At 40.3% G+C, this 13634-nt stretch overlaps 1 protein-coding gene across 5 annotated transcripts in view; it reads right to left on the reverse strand.

Moving 5' to 3' along the window:
* REPS2 (RALBP1 associated Eps domain containing 2) overlaps positions 1-13634 on the reverse strand; it is a 232759-nt gene that overhangs the window by 98314 nt on the left and 120811 nt on the right. For 4 of the 5 annotated variants that reach the window (XM_067722169.1, XM_067722166.1, XM_067722165.1 and 1 more), the window contains 4 exons: positions 9315-9384; positions 7796-7849; positions 3327-3372; positions 106-242 (listed from right to left, as the gene is read on the reverse strand). In XM_067722169.1, coding sequence (XP_067578270.1) covers positions 106-242; positions 3327-3372; positions 7796-7849; positions 9315-9384 — 307 coding nt within the window. The remainder of the gene's footprint in view (positions 1-105; positions 243-3326; positions 3373-7795; positions 7850-9314; positions 9385-13634) is intronic. The other variant, XM_067722167.1, reaches the window with a different exon arrangement.

The raw sequence follows: 13634 nt of genomic DNA on the forward strand, positions 1-13634 counted from the left end.
GGCCAGGTCTGCTCGTTCTCTGGACCCACAGAGGCCTCTGTAGTGACACCCATCCAATGACTCCAACAGGAAAGGGAAGGGCTGGGGCGCAGAGGGGCACTTCACCTGGCACACTGGGCTGGAAGACTTTATTCAGATCCAAGGAGGAGGCTCTGGAATGGGTCTTCTGTGGCCGCGGTGGCGGGGTGGGAGGGTCCTCGCCCCTCTTCATGGCCTCTTCTATGGAGGTGCTAGAGTAGGATCTGCAGCAAAATAAGGGAAGGTCAGAAGGCAGACAGCAAAGCTTTACTCTCTGAAACTGGGCTGAAACAGAAAATACCCACAAAAGGCAAAGCGACTGCCAAGGCTTGCTGAGTTCCCGGAGGAGCCAGATACAGTGCTGCCCCCTGGATACCACACCAGCTGCAACAAGCGCCCAACCCCCAACCCTGAGTCACAACCTTTTTTAAACTCTTTGCTCTTATTACACCTTAGACCTGAACTTACCCCAGAGGGAACACTTTCTGTAAATTCAAATCCATTTCGGTTGGAATTGTTAATAACACGTAAACCCTTCCACTTAGGTACTTCCATACTTTAATAGAAGGGCTTCATGGTATTAACTGACCGCAGAACCCTTCTCCTGTTTACATGCAAACGTGATAACAGGCACATATGGAACTGGGACAGATAAGCTGAGAGTAAGAATCAAATGTTCAACGGAATATGCCACAAATGAAATTCAGGAGAGGAAAACACACATCAGTCAGGTTGAGGGGCCTTGGTTGTCTTACCATGAGAAATACAGGTTTGGGGAAATTTTCAAAGCAAAAGCCTCCTCTTAACCTTCTCTCTCAATTTGTAACAAGGCAGGAGCTAACTAGGCAATTTCAGAGATTATAACTCCAATTCACGGCATTTAATGAAAAAGGAACTAAGTAAGTTGCTAAAGGTCACATAGCTAGAAGGTTACATAGGTTTCATTCAAATTCCAGTCTCAGTTTCTAAATTATATCTTTAAAATGTTCTGAGACTGCCTGCCTATGAGCCAGGGAAGAAAACTTGGGGCACAGCTAGACTATATATTAGAGCCCTACTTATTTTCTAAATTAATTCAACTCAGTACATTACTCTATCGGTTAGGAATAAGTTTGTGGATGAATTCCCAATATGATTTTCTAAGAAGCTCATGTGTACATCTTATGTCTGTTCTATTCAGCTTCTGAGCTAACTTCCTGTCAAAGAAGAAAATGACCTTTGATCAGAGATGTGTCCTACAGATAAATTAAACTCAGAAAAGTGTCTTGGTATTTAGCTATTACAGTGGCACTCAGGAAATTAGAATCTATCCATTACTATTAAGCAACTTCAGTTCTTAGTAAAGCTGGTTTTGACACAGCAAGTTCTTATTTTCCTGAATAACTTCCTCAAGGTTTCTTTGTGGTAGTCCAGAGGTTTTTTGTCATGCAAGGTTGCAATCTTTAATAAAGCCACCATAATGGCATGTGACATGCTCTGGGGTGGTCCCTGTAACACAACTGGCAGGACAGGCAAGACAAAGGCAGGCAGGAACTAGCAGGAAGGGTGCTCTGATCCTTTCAACCAGAATAAAAGGGAATCCATAGAAAAGGACAACAAAGTTTTCAAATGGAAACTCTTGATTAAAAAAGGAAATTAGAGACCCTGGCTAGAAAGAACTTTCTATGTCAGATACAGCTCTAGTGACATTTTTCACTCAAGAGAGAGAAAATAATGTGTACATGTATAAATCATGTGTGTGCGTGTGTATATATACACACATACATATAATTGAGCACACAATCTCATACTACATCTTATTCCATTTTACTTCCATATATAACCTGCGTATTTGTATTTTTATATGGAAAGTTAAATGAATATCCAATAAGTGATACAGTAAAACTATGACTGCAACCAATTAAAACATAAATGTGCAGGGAATCAACAAAATGATGAACGCAGCAGTGTTAGAAGGGTGATTTTCCTTTCCCTTACATTTCTACATGGCTTTATTATTCTAAAAAGGAGGATTAAAATAATTTAATTCTCACGGTCTCAGTAAGGACCCAGTTGGGTGTAGTGAAAACAAAAACATCCAAATTAGACCAAGAGACCAATCCCTAAAAGAATCGTATATAAAATTTAGCAGAGATATTAATAATAGAATATGTGACTGAGATTTTGTCATTTCACTCGCTTTGAGAGGAAGCCAGCAGAAGTAAAAACTGTGAGGTTCAATTTCTGCCATTCAGAGAAGGGTTTGCCTACTATGAAGGCAGATAAATATTACTATTCCTACATCCTAAAGCCAGCACGGACTAACTTGTAAAAGATCCATTCATCCTTCAAAAACAGGATGAGCAAATGTGGTGGCCATTGAGAGAAACAGGAACTATAACTTCTTTTCCTACCAAAACGAATTAGTGTACCTATTATTTTTAAAAATATGAACACAGATATCTGTACCTTCTACAAGGGGTAACTCTTTGACTTACAAGGAGACGAGAGCTCCTTAAATTGGCAATATTGCAAGCATACAAAATACGATCCGATTTAAATTCACTTTCTCAGGAATACATCTAGCAGCCAAAGGAGGAAAAAAGTCACTAAGAGCCAAAGCAAAACTTGGAAAACACACACGTAGCATCCTGTCTCCCACTGCAGTCTACTGGTAAAGAGCAGTCTCAACACCATTTCCCCTCTTTGAGGTTCTAGTATTTCTATGAGAGTCTGTATTTCTCTTCATTCCTCCCTTCTGATGTCTGATGTCAACCACAGCACTGCCTTACTGGCTCTCCCTCTTCTACTAACCTCTACTGACTTAAAAACTGTGAAGTTGAGAAGAGGCTCTAAGAGGATGAAACAGTCCACAAACACTGCTTACCTGAAGTTCCGAGCTGCACTGAAATTGCCGAAGCATTTTAGTTCCCTACTCTAGATTTTATCCCCCAGACTTCCTATTTTTTGGTGTGCACCTTGTCATGATAGGACATTTCAATGTTAGTTACCTTTTAACGGTATTTCCCGCTTTCCAAAGCTACTTTCCCCCTATTCGTTATCATCCTGCAGCAAGAGGGTCACATCACATTGCCCCTTCTTTGTGTTAGGTGGCCGGAGAGCAGCAGCCCCTCTCCCAGCACCAACAAACCCAGAAACTAAGCACCTCCCCAGCAGCACTGCGGGCTCCAGTCAGGCCCCTCATGACGAGTGAACTCACCCTCATCCTAAGCTTCAAATTGAAGGGAAAAGATTTTGGGTTGGGAGGTTTATTTCTAGTCAGGGGCATGGCACAAAGAGCATTCAAGTAGAAGTTAAACAAACACTACCTGGATCTTGGTCTTGCTTTGAGACTGTTGGAATCCTTAGGAGTGGCTGAAACAAAGATTAGTTGTTGTTTGCTTGGGTTTCATGTCTGCAGTTAAACAGGTTTTAAGCAGCACCTGGGCTAGTACAGAACACATCAACAGGTAAACATGAGGTACAGGTATCCGTGTGGAAAACTTGACCGCTTCCACATTTTTGTGATTCCATAATTTTATTTCTAAAGCTAAAGGCACGATTAAAAAGAAAGAAAAACCAACATATTTTTCCTCTCATCAGAGCATTAGCCATGAAGCCATTCTCAAATCGAAGTTGATTAATGAACCAATTCCGGCCTAAAAGACAACTCTCTCAAGAGGTTATCTATTTATACAATGATGGGTTCAGACTTGAGGGTTTCTTGGTCTATCATGATAGCCTAGTAATAATAGATTTTGAACCAGTCTCCCCTGAAGGCTAGGAAGAAATGTATTGGGCTACATATTTTAAGATTTTCTTAAAATACACCACCAGGACCACATGACCACAAGAAATCAAAGTCCCACAGTTAAGTCTAAATGATCTATGCAGCTTTTCCTGTAAGAAAATATTCTTGTGTCCCAAATCGTAGAGAGAATATTATGAAGTGAAATCATTAAAATATTTTGTCAACCATACAACTTTTCCTTGTCCAATTTAAATCATGAACTAGCTTGCTCACTACCAACACACATGGAGCCTACTTTCCCATCATAAGTTGTTGGGAGTAATGAGAAATACTTACAAAAACATTTTTTACGTCTTCAATCCTCTTTTTACGTCTTCAATCCTCTGTGGAAGACAACTTTAGAAACCACTAGCTGTGCTAAGGTTTTGCAAACGTTGCAAATTTTTCATCATAAAATGTCATAAACATTCAAAGAAAAAGTGCTACTAACTAGGAGCAAGGAGAATATAGTTTGTACACTGTTTGCACAAATTTTTCCGGAAAGAAAATGTCGCACTGCATGATGCCATCCTCTTTAACATTACTCCAAAGATAAAACCCCTCCTTGGTATGAAGCATGCTGGATTTCTGACGATCATTAAACTCCTTGGGTTGGATAAGCAGGGCAGAATGCGGAGCTGAGATGCTAACAAGGCCCAAAGCAAACTAGCAACACACGTCCCCTTAGCTTCAGTCAGCTATAGAAGACGTGCTTTTCTCCCAACTGAAGCGCTCTGGCTTCTTGGAGTGAGGACACGAGCACCTTTTAACTGCAAACCACTGAAAGGCTGCCGGAGCCCCGAGAAGCACGGGAGGCCCAAGCAGTGTGAGCCTGCCTTGGCCGGTCTCGTGCGCCCACACGAAGATGGACAACCACCTCCCCTGCTCCAGCCCCCTGGCAGCAAAAGATGGTGGCCCAAGAGAGCCTCTCCTCCAGCCCAGCAGGCTACCTGGGGCCACCTGGGGCTGCAAGGGCCACCCACCACGGGGCTGAGGGCCACCCTCCAAGCGGGCCGCCCACGGCTGGCTCCAGCCCGCTTCTCTCAGGCCCCACTGCTTCCCAGAAATATGTGGGCAGAAGTCTCAGCCATTTTAAAACACTGTTCCCCAAACCAGACCGCGGTAACCGTTACTTCCTTTGTCCAGTGCCACTATCTTTGCCTTTGTGCCGGGGAGGGGGGGGGGGAGGGATGGGTGTGGAAGGAGCGGGGAACCCTGCTGGTGAGAGATAGGCAGGCAGATGGCGTGATGGGTGTGGCTGAGCCGTGGAGACCAGGCTAGGAGTCCTGAGGTCCAGGGGCTACTCCTGGCCACGACCCTCTCTAGCTGTGACCTCCGTGAACCTCAGTCTCCTCACCTACAGAATGAAGATAATAAAAATGAGGCCCCTTTCTCACTCAGAGAGATAAGAAAGTGAAGGCGCTTTAAAAACTTAAATGTATTCTAGAATTGCAACGTATTATTGCTGTAGGGTGTTCCTAATTTTTCAAGATTAGAAATCTGGTTTTGAAATTCAGTTCCTTCTAGGACAGCACGGGAGGTGCAGGTGGGTGCAGGGAATGGAAAGAGAGACCAAGGGGTGGCTGCCAGCAACTGGGCAGCTATGAGAATCACCAACAGCAGGCTGAAGACTACAGCGTGAGGGCGAGCAGGCCCGACGCCCTCGGCAGGACCTAGAGACACACAGAAAAAGATGGCCACGGTGCAGTATAGCCTTTTGAATTAGGCTAGAATGTGCCATTAGCTAAGAAATCCATCAGATTCCACTAATATGTACATGTTCAGTACTTAAAAGGGTAAAGGTCTATGAGAAAAAGATGTAACAAGGAATACCGCGTTCCCTGATGACAGAGTCCCATATCCCATCTGTAAGCCACCACATTTTCTTCACCACCATTACTATTATCATGGTTATCACCACCCACTGTGGAAGGAAGAGCAAAAGAGGGAAATGAGATCCCAGGCAGGGCTGGTAAGCTTCCACAGGTTCGAGATCAGAAAAAGCTGGAGAACACGATTTTAGTTAAGTCTTCCATCAGCCTCCAAGCCCCTGAAAGTCAGACTCAGCATTTGGAGCATGTGAATATCCACAAAAATGGCAAGGGCAGGTTGGGTCAGAATCCAGGCAGAAGCCCACGGGCGGATCACAGCTTCTCACTGAGCTGGGCAGAGGGAAGAAGAATGAGAACTTCCTAGAACACTCCAGGCATGTCATCTTTACAGGAAACAGAAACAGGATAGGAGGGCAAGCCTAAAGTTTAATTCTCCAGAAGGCGGCAACTCAACTGAGGTGAACTGCCCACATGGCACGGACAGCCTTCCAGAATTAGAAACCACCACCTTGAAACTCTTGTGTCTCCCTCTAGGAATCCAAACATTCCCCGGAAAAGAGGGTATTAAATACGTTTTCAGATGAGGGATTCCCTCATATCCACTCCAGAAAGGGCAGCAAAGGGAAGAACAAATCAGAAACCACATAGCATGCTCCCAGACAGAATGTGAAACAAATTCAGATATACTTCACGTACTGTGGCACGCACACCCTGATAGGTTCTGTCTGGTGACGCCATGCCCCATTCAATGAAGGAATGTTGAAAATGACATCTAAAGCTCATGTCCCAGAGAACACGAAATGCTCATGGAAAAAATAGGAAGAGTTATTAGCCTAAAAGGCTGTTGGAGAAGCACAATTTAACTCTCCAAATTTAAATAACTTGTACTGATACCATAACATGAAGTTTACAAAAACTAGGATGTATCCACTTCATTTCCAGAAATTAGAGTTGGAAAGTACCTACCTCAGGCATCTGTCCTACACAAATAGAGCATTTCTGTCTATGATGAAGGAACCTGAATCAGTTCCAAAAGCCAAAACTAGGCTTGAGAATTCCTACCACTTTTGGAGTCATAGTTGATCTACGATCTTAATTTTCTATTTCTTAACGTCACTTTCTAGAGGTAGTGGTTCCCAAAATAGGCTGAACATTGGAACCCCCTGGGAGGGAGGGGCTGCCTAAAAATACAGATTCTTAGGCCTTATCACTGCAATCAATCATATATTCTCATTCATATTCATTCTCCCTCCCTCTGTCCCTCTCTCTCCCTCTACCCCTCTCTCTTTTAAACCTTAAATGAACTTAGTGTTTGGGAAATACTGTACTGTAGCATAAGCCTCGATGTATATTGATTCCTTTGTTCCAACTTTAAAAAAATGAAGCCTGGATGATAGCTAGTAAACCAAAACAAACATGATTTACTCATGAAATATTAAGAGAGATAACACTAAAAGAGAAAGCAGCAACTTCTTTCATGTGCTCATAACCAGAGCTCCAAACAGTAATGCCAGCCCTAGCCAGTTTGTTCTCAGCTAGGTTCATCTTGGTTCAGTGATGGCTCTGTCGAGAAAGCTGAGGCCACAGGCCCGACCATCTCCATGGTTCCCAGACACAGTTCTGACTCTCCAAGAACCTGGGCAAATACGACTTTTATTTCTCTCCTTGGAATCCACTCCATGTGTAAGCACATTTACCTGCCTTCTTGGTGGTGAAGCATAATGAAAGCGTTTGAGATTTATGCTTTGGAAATGGAAAGTTTCACCTGTGAGCCTCCCATTAATCCACCCCATCAGCTTACTCTACACAGAAATCACAATGGCTTGTTGAAATCTTCCCAAATCCAAGCCTTCACAATTTTATACTTAGTGACAATGAGACCCTCGATTCAAACTGAGAAATCCTTTCAGTGAAACCTATATTCAGAAATTAAAAAGAAATCACCCTCTTCTCATACCTAAGAAGAGGGGAGGAGTAAAAAAGAAACCAAAAGGTTTCCCTAGAATAAAACACAAGACAAATATTTGGACAGAAATATATATATATATATATATATATATATATATACTATCACAGATGTACCAGTTTTCTCACTGAAACTACAGGGTTGTTTTGGTTTGTTTGTTTGTTTAAGAAATAACTACATTAAAAATATATTAAATTGGTTTTCTCCTACCTGAATCCTCAGACATATCCTTTGGTAAGGCTTCATCTGTAGCACTCTTCAAAGCTAGCAGTGTTTCGTTTTGTTTTTAAAGAACAAGAGAGGGAAAAGTAAAGAAAAAAAAAATTTATGTCTCAGACACATTACATTAAAACAAAGAACCCCTAGTCATCACTTATGAAAACGGTGTTACAAACATCTATAAGTTGCTATAGCACTTACTAAAACAATAAAAGTCTCCTAAACTATGGTAACAGGTTCTCCTCCTACAGAGAACAGAGGTATTTTCAATGTTCCAGAGAGAGTGCCTCTAGTGGCTGGGAGGAGTATTACCAGGAAGTATCAAATTTCCCCATTTCTTTCCTGACATCCAGAGCAAAGATACAAGGACCTCTCTGAGAGTGACAGCCAGGATTCAGGATTTTTAGAGCTCGCGAGGTTATTCCAATGGGTAGTCAAGGCTAAGACCCACTAGTAAAGACAGTAATCAGAGTACTTGCTGCCACAGATAACATCTAGGTCTGCCTGCCTCTCCTGAGCAAATACTGAAACAGAGAGCATGCAATTACTATTTCCTAATGGGAAACATTTTTCATGTTTAACTCCCATACAAAGCTACATCCATGGCAGGTCATGATAACAAAACCTGAAATAGCTTCACTGATTTTTAGTCCCTTCAGATAAGCCTTTCATTCATGGGCAGTGAATCAATATCAGATAATAGAAGGAATACGGGCTTGAGAATTCGAAAATCTTGGTTCTTATCCCTGCTCTTTTTCTTACTGAGCAAATAATTCATACTGCCTGAACTTTAGTTTACTCATCTCTATATTTTATGTGATAAAACATACCAGCCTCCATTCCATTTTGTGAGGACTGAATAATACAGTGCATGAGGAAGGACCTGATAGATTATAAAGCATTATATAGAAGTATGGCAGGAGGTGGGGTGTTCCTCCTGCTCTTCTAGATAAGTCCCTGGCCAACTCATCCCTGTGCTTGATGCTAGCTGTAACACGGAACACCGTGCTGCACTGCTCTCACCCGTCCAGTAAGATAAGCAAATCATCACAACCCAACACCCACAAAGTCACAGAGAATAAAGCCCAGGGGTAGAAACTCTCTCCAGAAGGTAACTTCCACGAGGATTAGACCTGTGTACAAATGTGCATGTATATTGACATTCTGGGATCACATCTGCCAACACAAGATGTTATGCTCACAAACCGTTCAGCTTCTAGTCATTTCCTAATTAGTATGACCAGATTCCAATAAAAGGTGTTGGAGTAGCCTGAGGGTCAGCAGTGAGCACAGGGTCATAACTGAAGGGCTGTGGACACTCAAGGTCTTGTTACCACTTTATGAACTATAGTTTCGTCACAGCAACTGGAACTACTTAATCCATCCAAATGTTTTCATATACAGAGAACAGTCCTCAGATGCTCTAGAAGCCAGCCACTCCAAGAGAAGTAGATTAAAAATATATATAGGTAAAATGTCCCTAAAGGGAGAAAACTCATTCTTTCCATACCTTGTTTGTCATCACCAGTCACATCTTGGGTAGGGACAGGAAAGTCGGCCATGTCTTTAATAGATAGCTTCTTGGAAAAGAAAAGTAAATTAATAATATGGGTTGGAATGGAAATGAAGTGATGTGCACATCTGATGCAAATGTTTTTAAAAGCTATGTATCTTGCCAATATTTCTGTCTCCCATAAACCCTGACATTCAATACTATTTTATTTTTTAGATTTCTAGTGGGGTATAAGTTAATTTGTATTGAAAAATTTATATACACAGAGGGAAAAAATAATGACTTAGATTGAAGTACATGTATAGACCACGCATTATATCTCAATCTGGTGTGGGACTCAGCCAGAGTTGTGGAGCATTTGCCCACGGCTCCAGTCAAGAACAAACCTGTGCTCTAGGTACTTTCTCACAAGCAGAGAGAGGTTCTGACAAGTGGCCCCATCACATGGGTATTTGCCAGGATCTCTTATGTAGAGGGTGTTCAACCCTGATTCAAACAGCCTCCTTGTCATGGAATAAGAGAATTTTACTGATGAGCGGAACAAAATTTTCTGCTAACTCACTGAAGGAAGAAGTCCTCACTTACACTAAGAAGATGAATACCCAAATTGATCAAGTATTGATTAGTTTAAAATTCTATGTAAAATCTACTTACTATAATTTCTTCTACACTCTCAATTAACATGGACTCTGTCCTCTGGTAAGATTAAAGGATAATACATATTCATAGTTGATATATATATGTAAACACATTCTAGAAAGATATATAAAAATTGAAGGGTGATTGGTAGGTGGGGATAGGGATAAGAGGAGAACTTGCCATTATATGCCTTTTGATATTCTTTTTATTTTAAACATATTTAAAAAATCAAATAAAGATAAATTTTAAAACTTAAAGAAGTAGGGTAAATTCCTGGAGTTAGCCGGTGCTCCAAAAGGTTAACTGGTTTACCTCTCAGAATCTGAACAGCCCAAGAGACCTAAGCAATACTTCTGTTTCCAAACTGTTTCAAAGAATGGAGTTAGAATACTGCTTGGTGGTAACCTGATCTAGGGCTTAGCCATCCACAGGCAAGTCATTCTTGGCATTACAATGAAGCCTCCAGATGTAATTTAGAACAGAGAATGTATCTCAACAGCGCCCTTCTTTCATTTTCTTGTCCCACGTGGATTGTAATCCAGATCCTTAGCAGAATAAAATAATTTAGGAGTAGAAAATATGGATAAAAAGAAATCCAAAAGAACACTGTTGAAAGAAATTTTTAAAACCTAAATAAAAGGAAAGACACCCCGTGCTCATGGTCAGAAGACTTAATATTGTTAAGATGGTAATATTCTCTAAATCCATCTACAGATTTGAAGCAATCCTTCTTGCTTTTTTGCAGAATTTGACCAGCTGGTCGTAAATTTCATATAAAAATGTAAGGGACCCAGAATAGCAAAAATATTCTTGAAAAAGAAGAACAACTTACCAGAAACTTATAGTAATCAAGACACTGTAGTACTCACATAATGACAGACATATAGATCAATGGACTAGAATTGAGAATCCATAAATAAACCCTTAAATTTGTGGTCAACTGATTTTCAGTAAGCGTACAAAACAATTCAGTGGGAGAAAATTGTCTATTCAATAAATGATGCTGGGACAACTCGATATCCATATAAAAATAAAGAATGAAGTTGGTCCTCTTCTTCACGGCATATATAAAAATTCACTCAAAATGGATCACAGACCTAAATGTAAGACCTAAAACTATAAAACCCTTAGAAGAAAATATAGGAATAAACCTTCATGATCTTGTATTAGGCAATGGTTTCTTAGATATGACACCAAAAGCACAAGCAAAAAAAGAAAAAAATTAGATAAACTGAACTTCATCAAAATACAAAACATTTGTGTTACAAAGGATACTATCAAGAAAGGGAGGGAAAAACAAAGAAAAATACTTGCAAATTATACATTTAATAAGAGATTTATATCCAGAATATATAAAGAACACTTACAACTCAATAAATAACCCAGTTTATAAATGGACAAGGGATAGGAATAGATATTTCACCAAAGAAGACATACAAATGGCTAATTAGCACACAAAAAGATGCTCAATATCAGTAGTCATTAGGAAATTCAAATCAAAACCACGAGATACCACTTCACTCCCACTAGGGTGACTAAAATCAAAAAGACAGATAATAACCAATGTTAACAAGGATATGGGGAAACTGGAACCCTCATACACTGCTGGTGGAGGAATGTAAAATGGTGCAGCTGCTCTGGAAAGTAGTTTGTGAGTTCCTCAAAAAGTTAAACACAAGGTACAATATGATCCAATGATTCCACTCCTCAATATATACTCAAGAGAAGTGAAAATGTGTGCACACAAAAACCTGTACATGAACATTCAGAGCAGCATTTTTTCTAACAGCCCAAAAGGGGAAACAACCCAAATGTCCATCAGACCAAGAATGGACCAACAAAAATTGTGTTAGTATCCATACAACGGAATACTATTCAGCAATAAAAAGGAATGAAGCACTGATACATGCTACAATGTGAATGAACTTTAAAACATTACACAAAGTGATCTCATCACAAGAAAAAATTTTTTTTCCTAATTCTTTAATAGCGTATTTATGTGAGATGATGGATGTTCACTAAACTTAACACAGTAATCATTTCAAGATGTATGTAAGTCAAATCATTTTGCTGTATGTACACCTTAAACTTATCCAGTGCTACATGTCAACTCTATCTCAATAAAACTGGAAGATCAAAAGCAAACATTATACTAAGTGAAAGAAGCCTGTCACAAAAGACCACATATTTTACGTTTCTATTTATATGAAATGTCCAGAATAGGCAAATTCAGAGACAGAAAATAGCTTAATGATTACTAGAGGCTGGGGGAAGCAGGGAACAGTAGATGACTGCTAATGGGTACAGGTTTTCATTTTGGAGTGATGAAGATGTTCTAAAATTCGACTATAGTGCTGGTTGCACAACTGTCAATATAAAAAAATCCACTGAATACTTTATACAAATTGTATACTTTAGATGAATATGGTATATGAATTTTATCTCAATAAGCCTGTTTACAAAAGAAAGAAATCCAGTAACCTAAGAAGCACTGCTAAAGACAAGTGTCCCTGAAATTATAATCTTTAATTCTTGATGGAAATAAGTACATGGTACAGCTCTGCTGTCTTTAGAAAAAGATGTACTGCTGAGCAAACTTCTCAAGACCTGACTCAGCTATAGCTCCATTCACAACAAACACCTTTACGGAGTCATCCTTCACAGGGCTGGTACCAAGATCTATCTAAACTCCAAGCCTGGGGAATTCCCTGGCAGTCCAGTGGTTAGGACTACACGCTTTCACTGCCAAGAGCCCAGGTTCAATCGCTGGTTGGGGAACTAAGATCCCACAAGCCATGTGGCGTGGCCAAAAAATAATAATAATAAAATAAAATAAACTCCAAGCATGCATTCCTGTGTTTAAAATATCTCCATTTCCAGGCTTCACAGACACCTGGATATTTGCTCCTTTCCTTTTAGAGATGATAAGTGAGTGCACGAAGAACAGCAACGTGAGTCAGTAATTAATTTCTCCAAAAACAAACAGCATTATTTATCTCTGTTGGAAAAGCAAAGATCATCTGATAGCATGGCAAGTTGGAACAAAATGTTTAACTAGAAAAAATGTGAATTATGACGTTTTTAGTAAATCACCTAACAACAACATAATTTTACACAAGCAGGGGTACCCATAGCAAAAAAAATTTAAAAATAAAACAAAAAACAAACCAAAACAAACAAAAAAAATAAAACAGGGCAACTGCATAAGACAGTTGTAGAGATGTCTGTCCTGGCCTGACAGACAAACTTCTCCGTACACTGTCAGCAACCCCAGAGTACACCGAGGGCCGGGAAAAGTGACTGACAATCATACTTGCTTCACCATCATACACATTCTACAGAAAAAGAAATTGAAAAAGCCAAAACTCTTAGAATGCACCTCTATCACTCCACCTGAAATCACTTTATCTCCTTCCCAAGAGTAGAAATCTGCTGAGGAAAGGAACACGGAGGCTACGACTCAAAGAGCAGTAGAGAGGTCAAGAGAGACGTTATCAGAGGGGGCGCAGCAGAAGCAGGCTTGATTCGCTCAGAGAAGAGCAGAGGATGGCATCCACAACATGCACTACAGGCACGAGAGCCTTGTGGGAAAGAATAAATAATCACACACAATCACAAGAAATTTTTTAAATGGCCCTGTATCCTGCCTTTGACTTCTATCATCTTGCAACGTCGGAG

Source organism: Pseudorca crassidens, chromosome X, assembly GCF_039906515.1.
Source record: "Pseudorca crassidens isolate mPseCra1 chromosome X, mPseCra1.hap1, whole genome shotgun sequence".
Classification (NCBI taxonomy): domain Eukaryota; kingdom Metazoa; phylum Chordata; class Mammalia; order Artiodactyla; family Delphinidae; genus Pseudorca; species Pseudorca crassidens.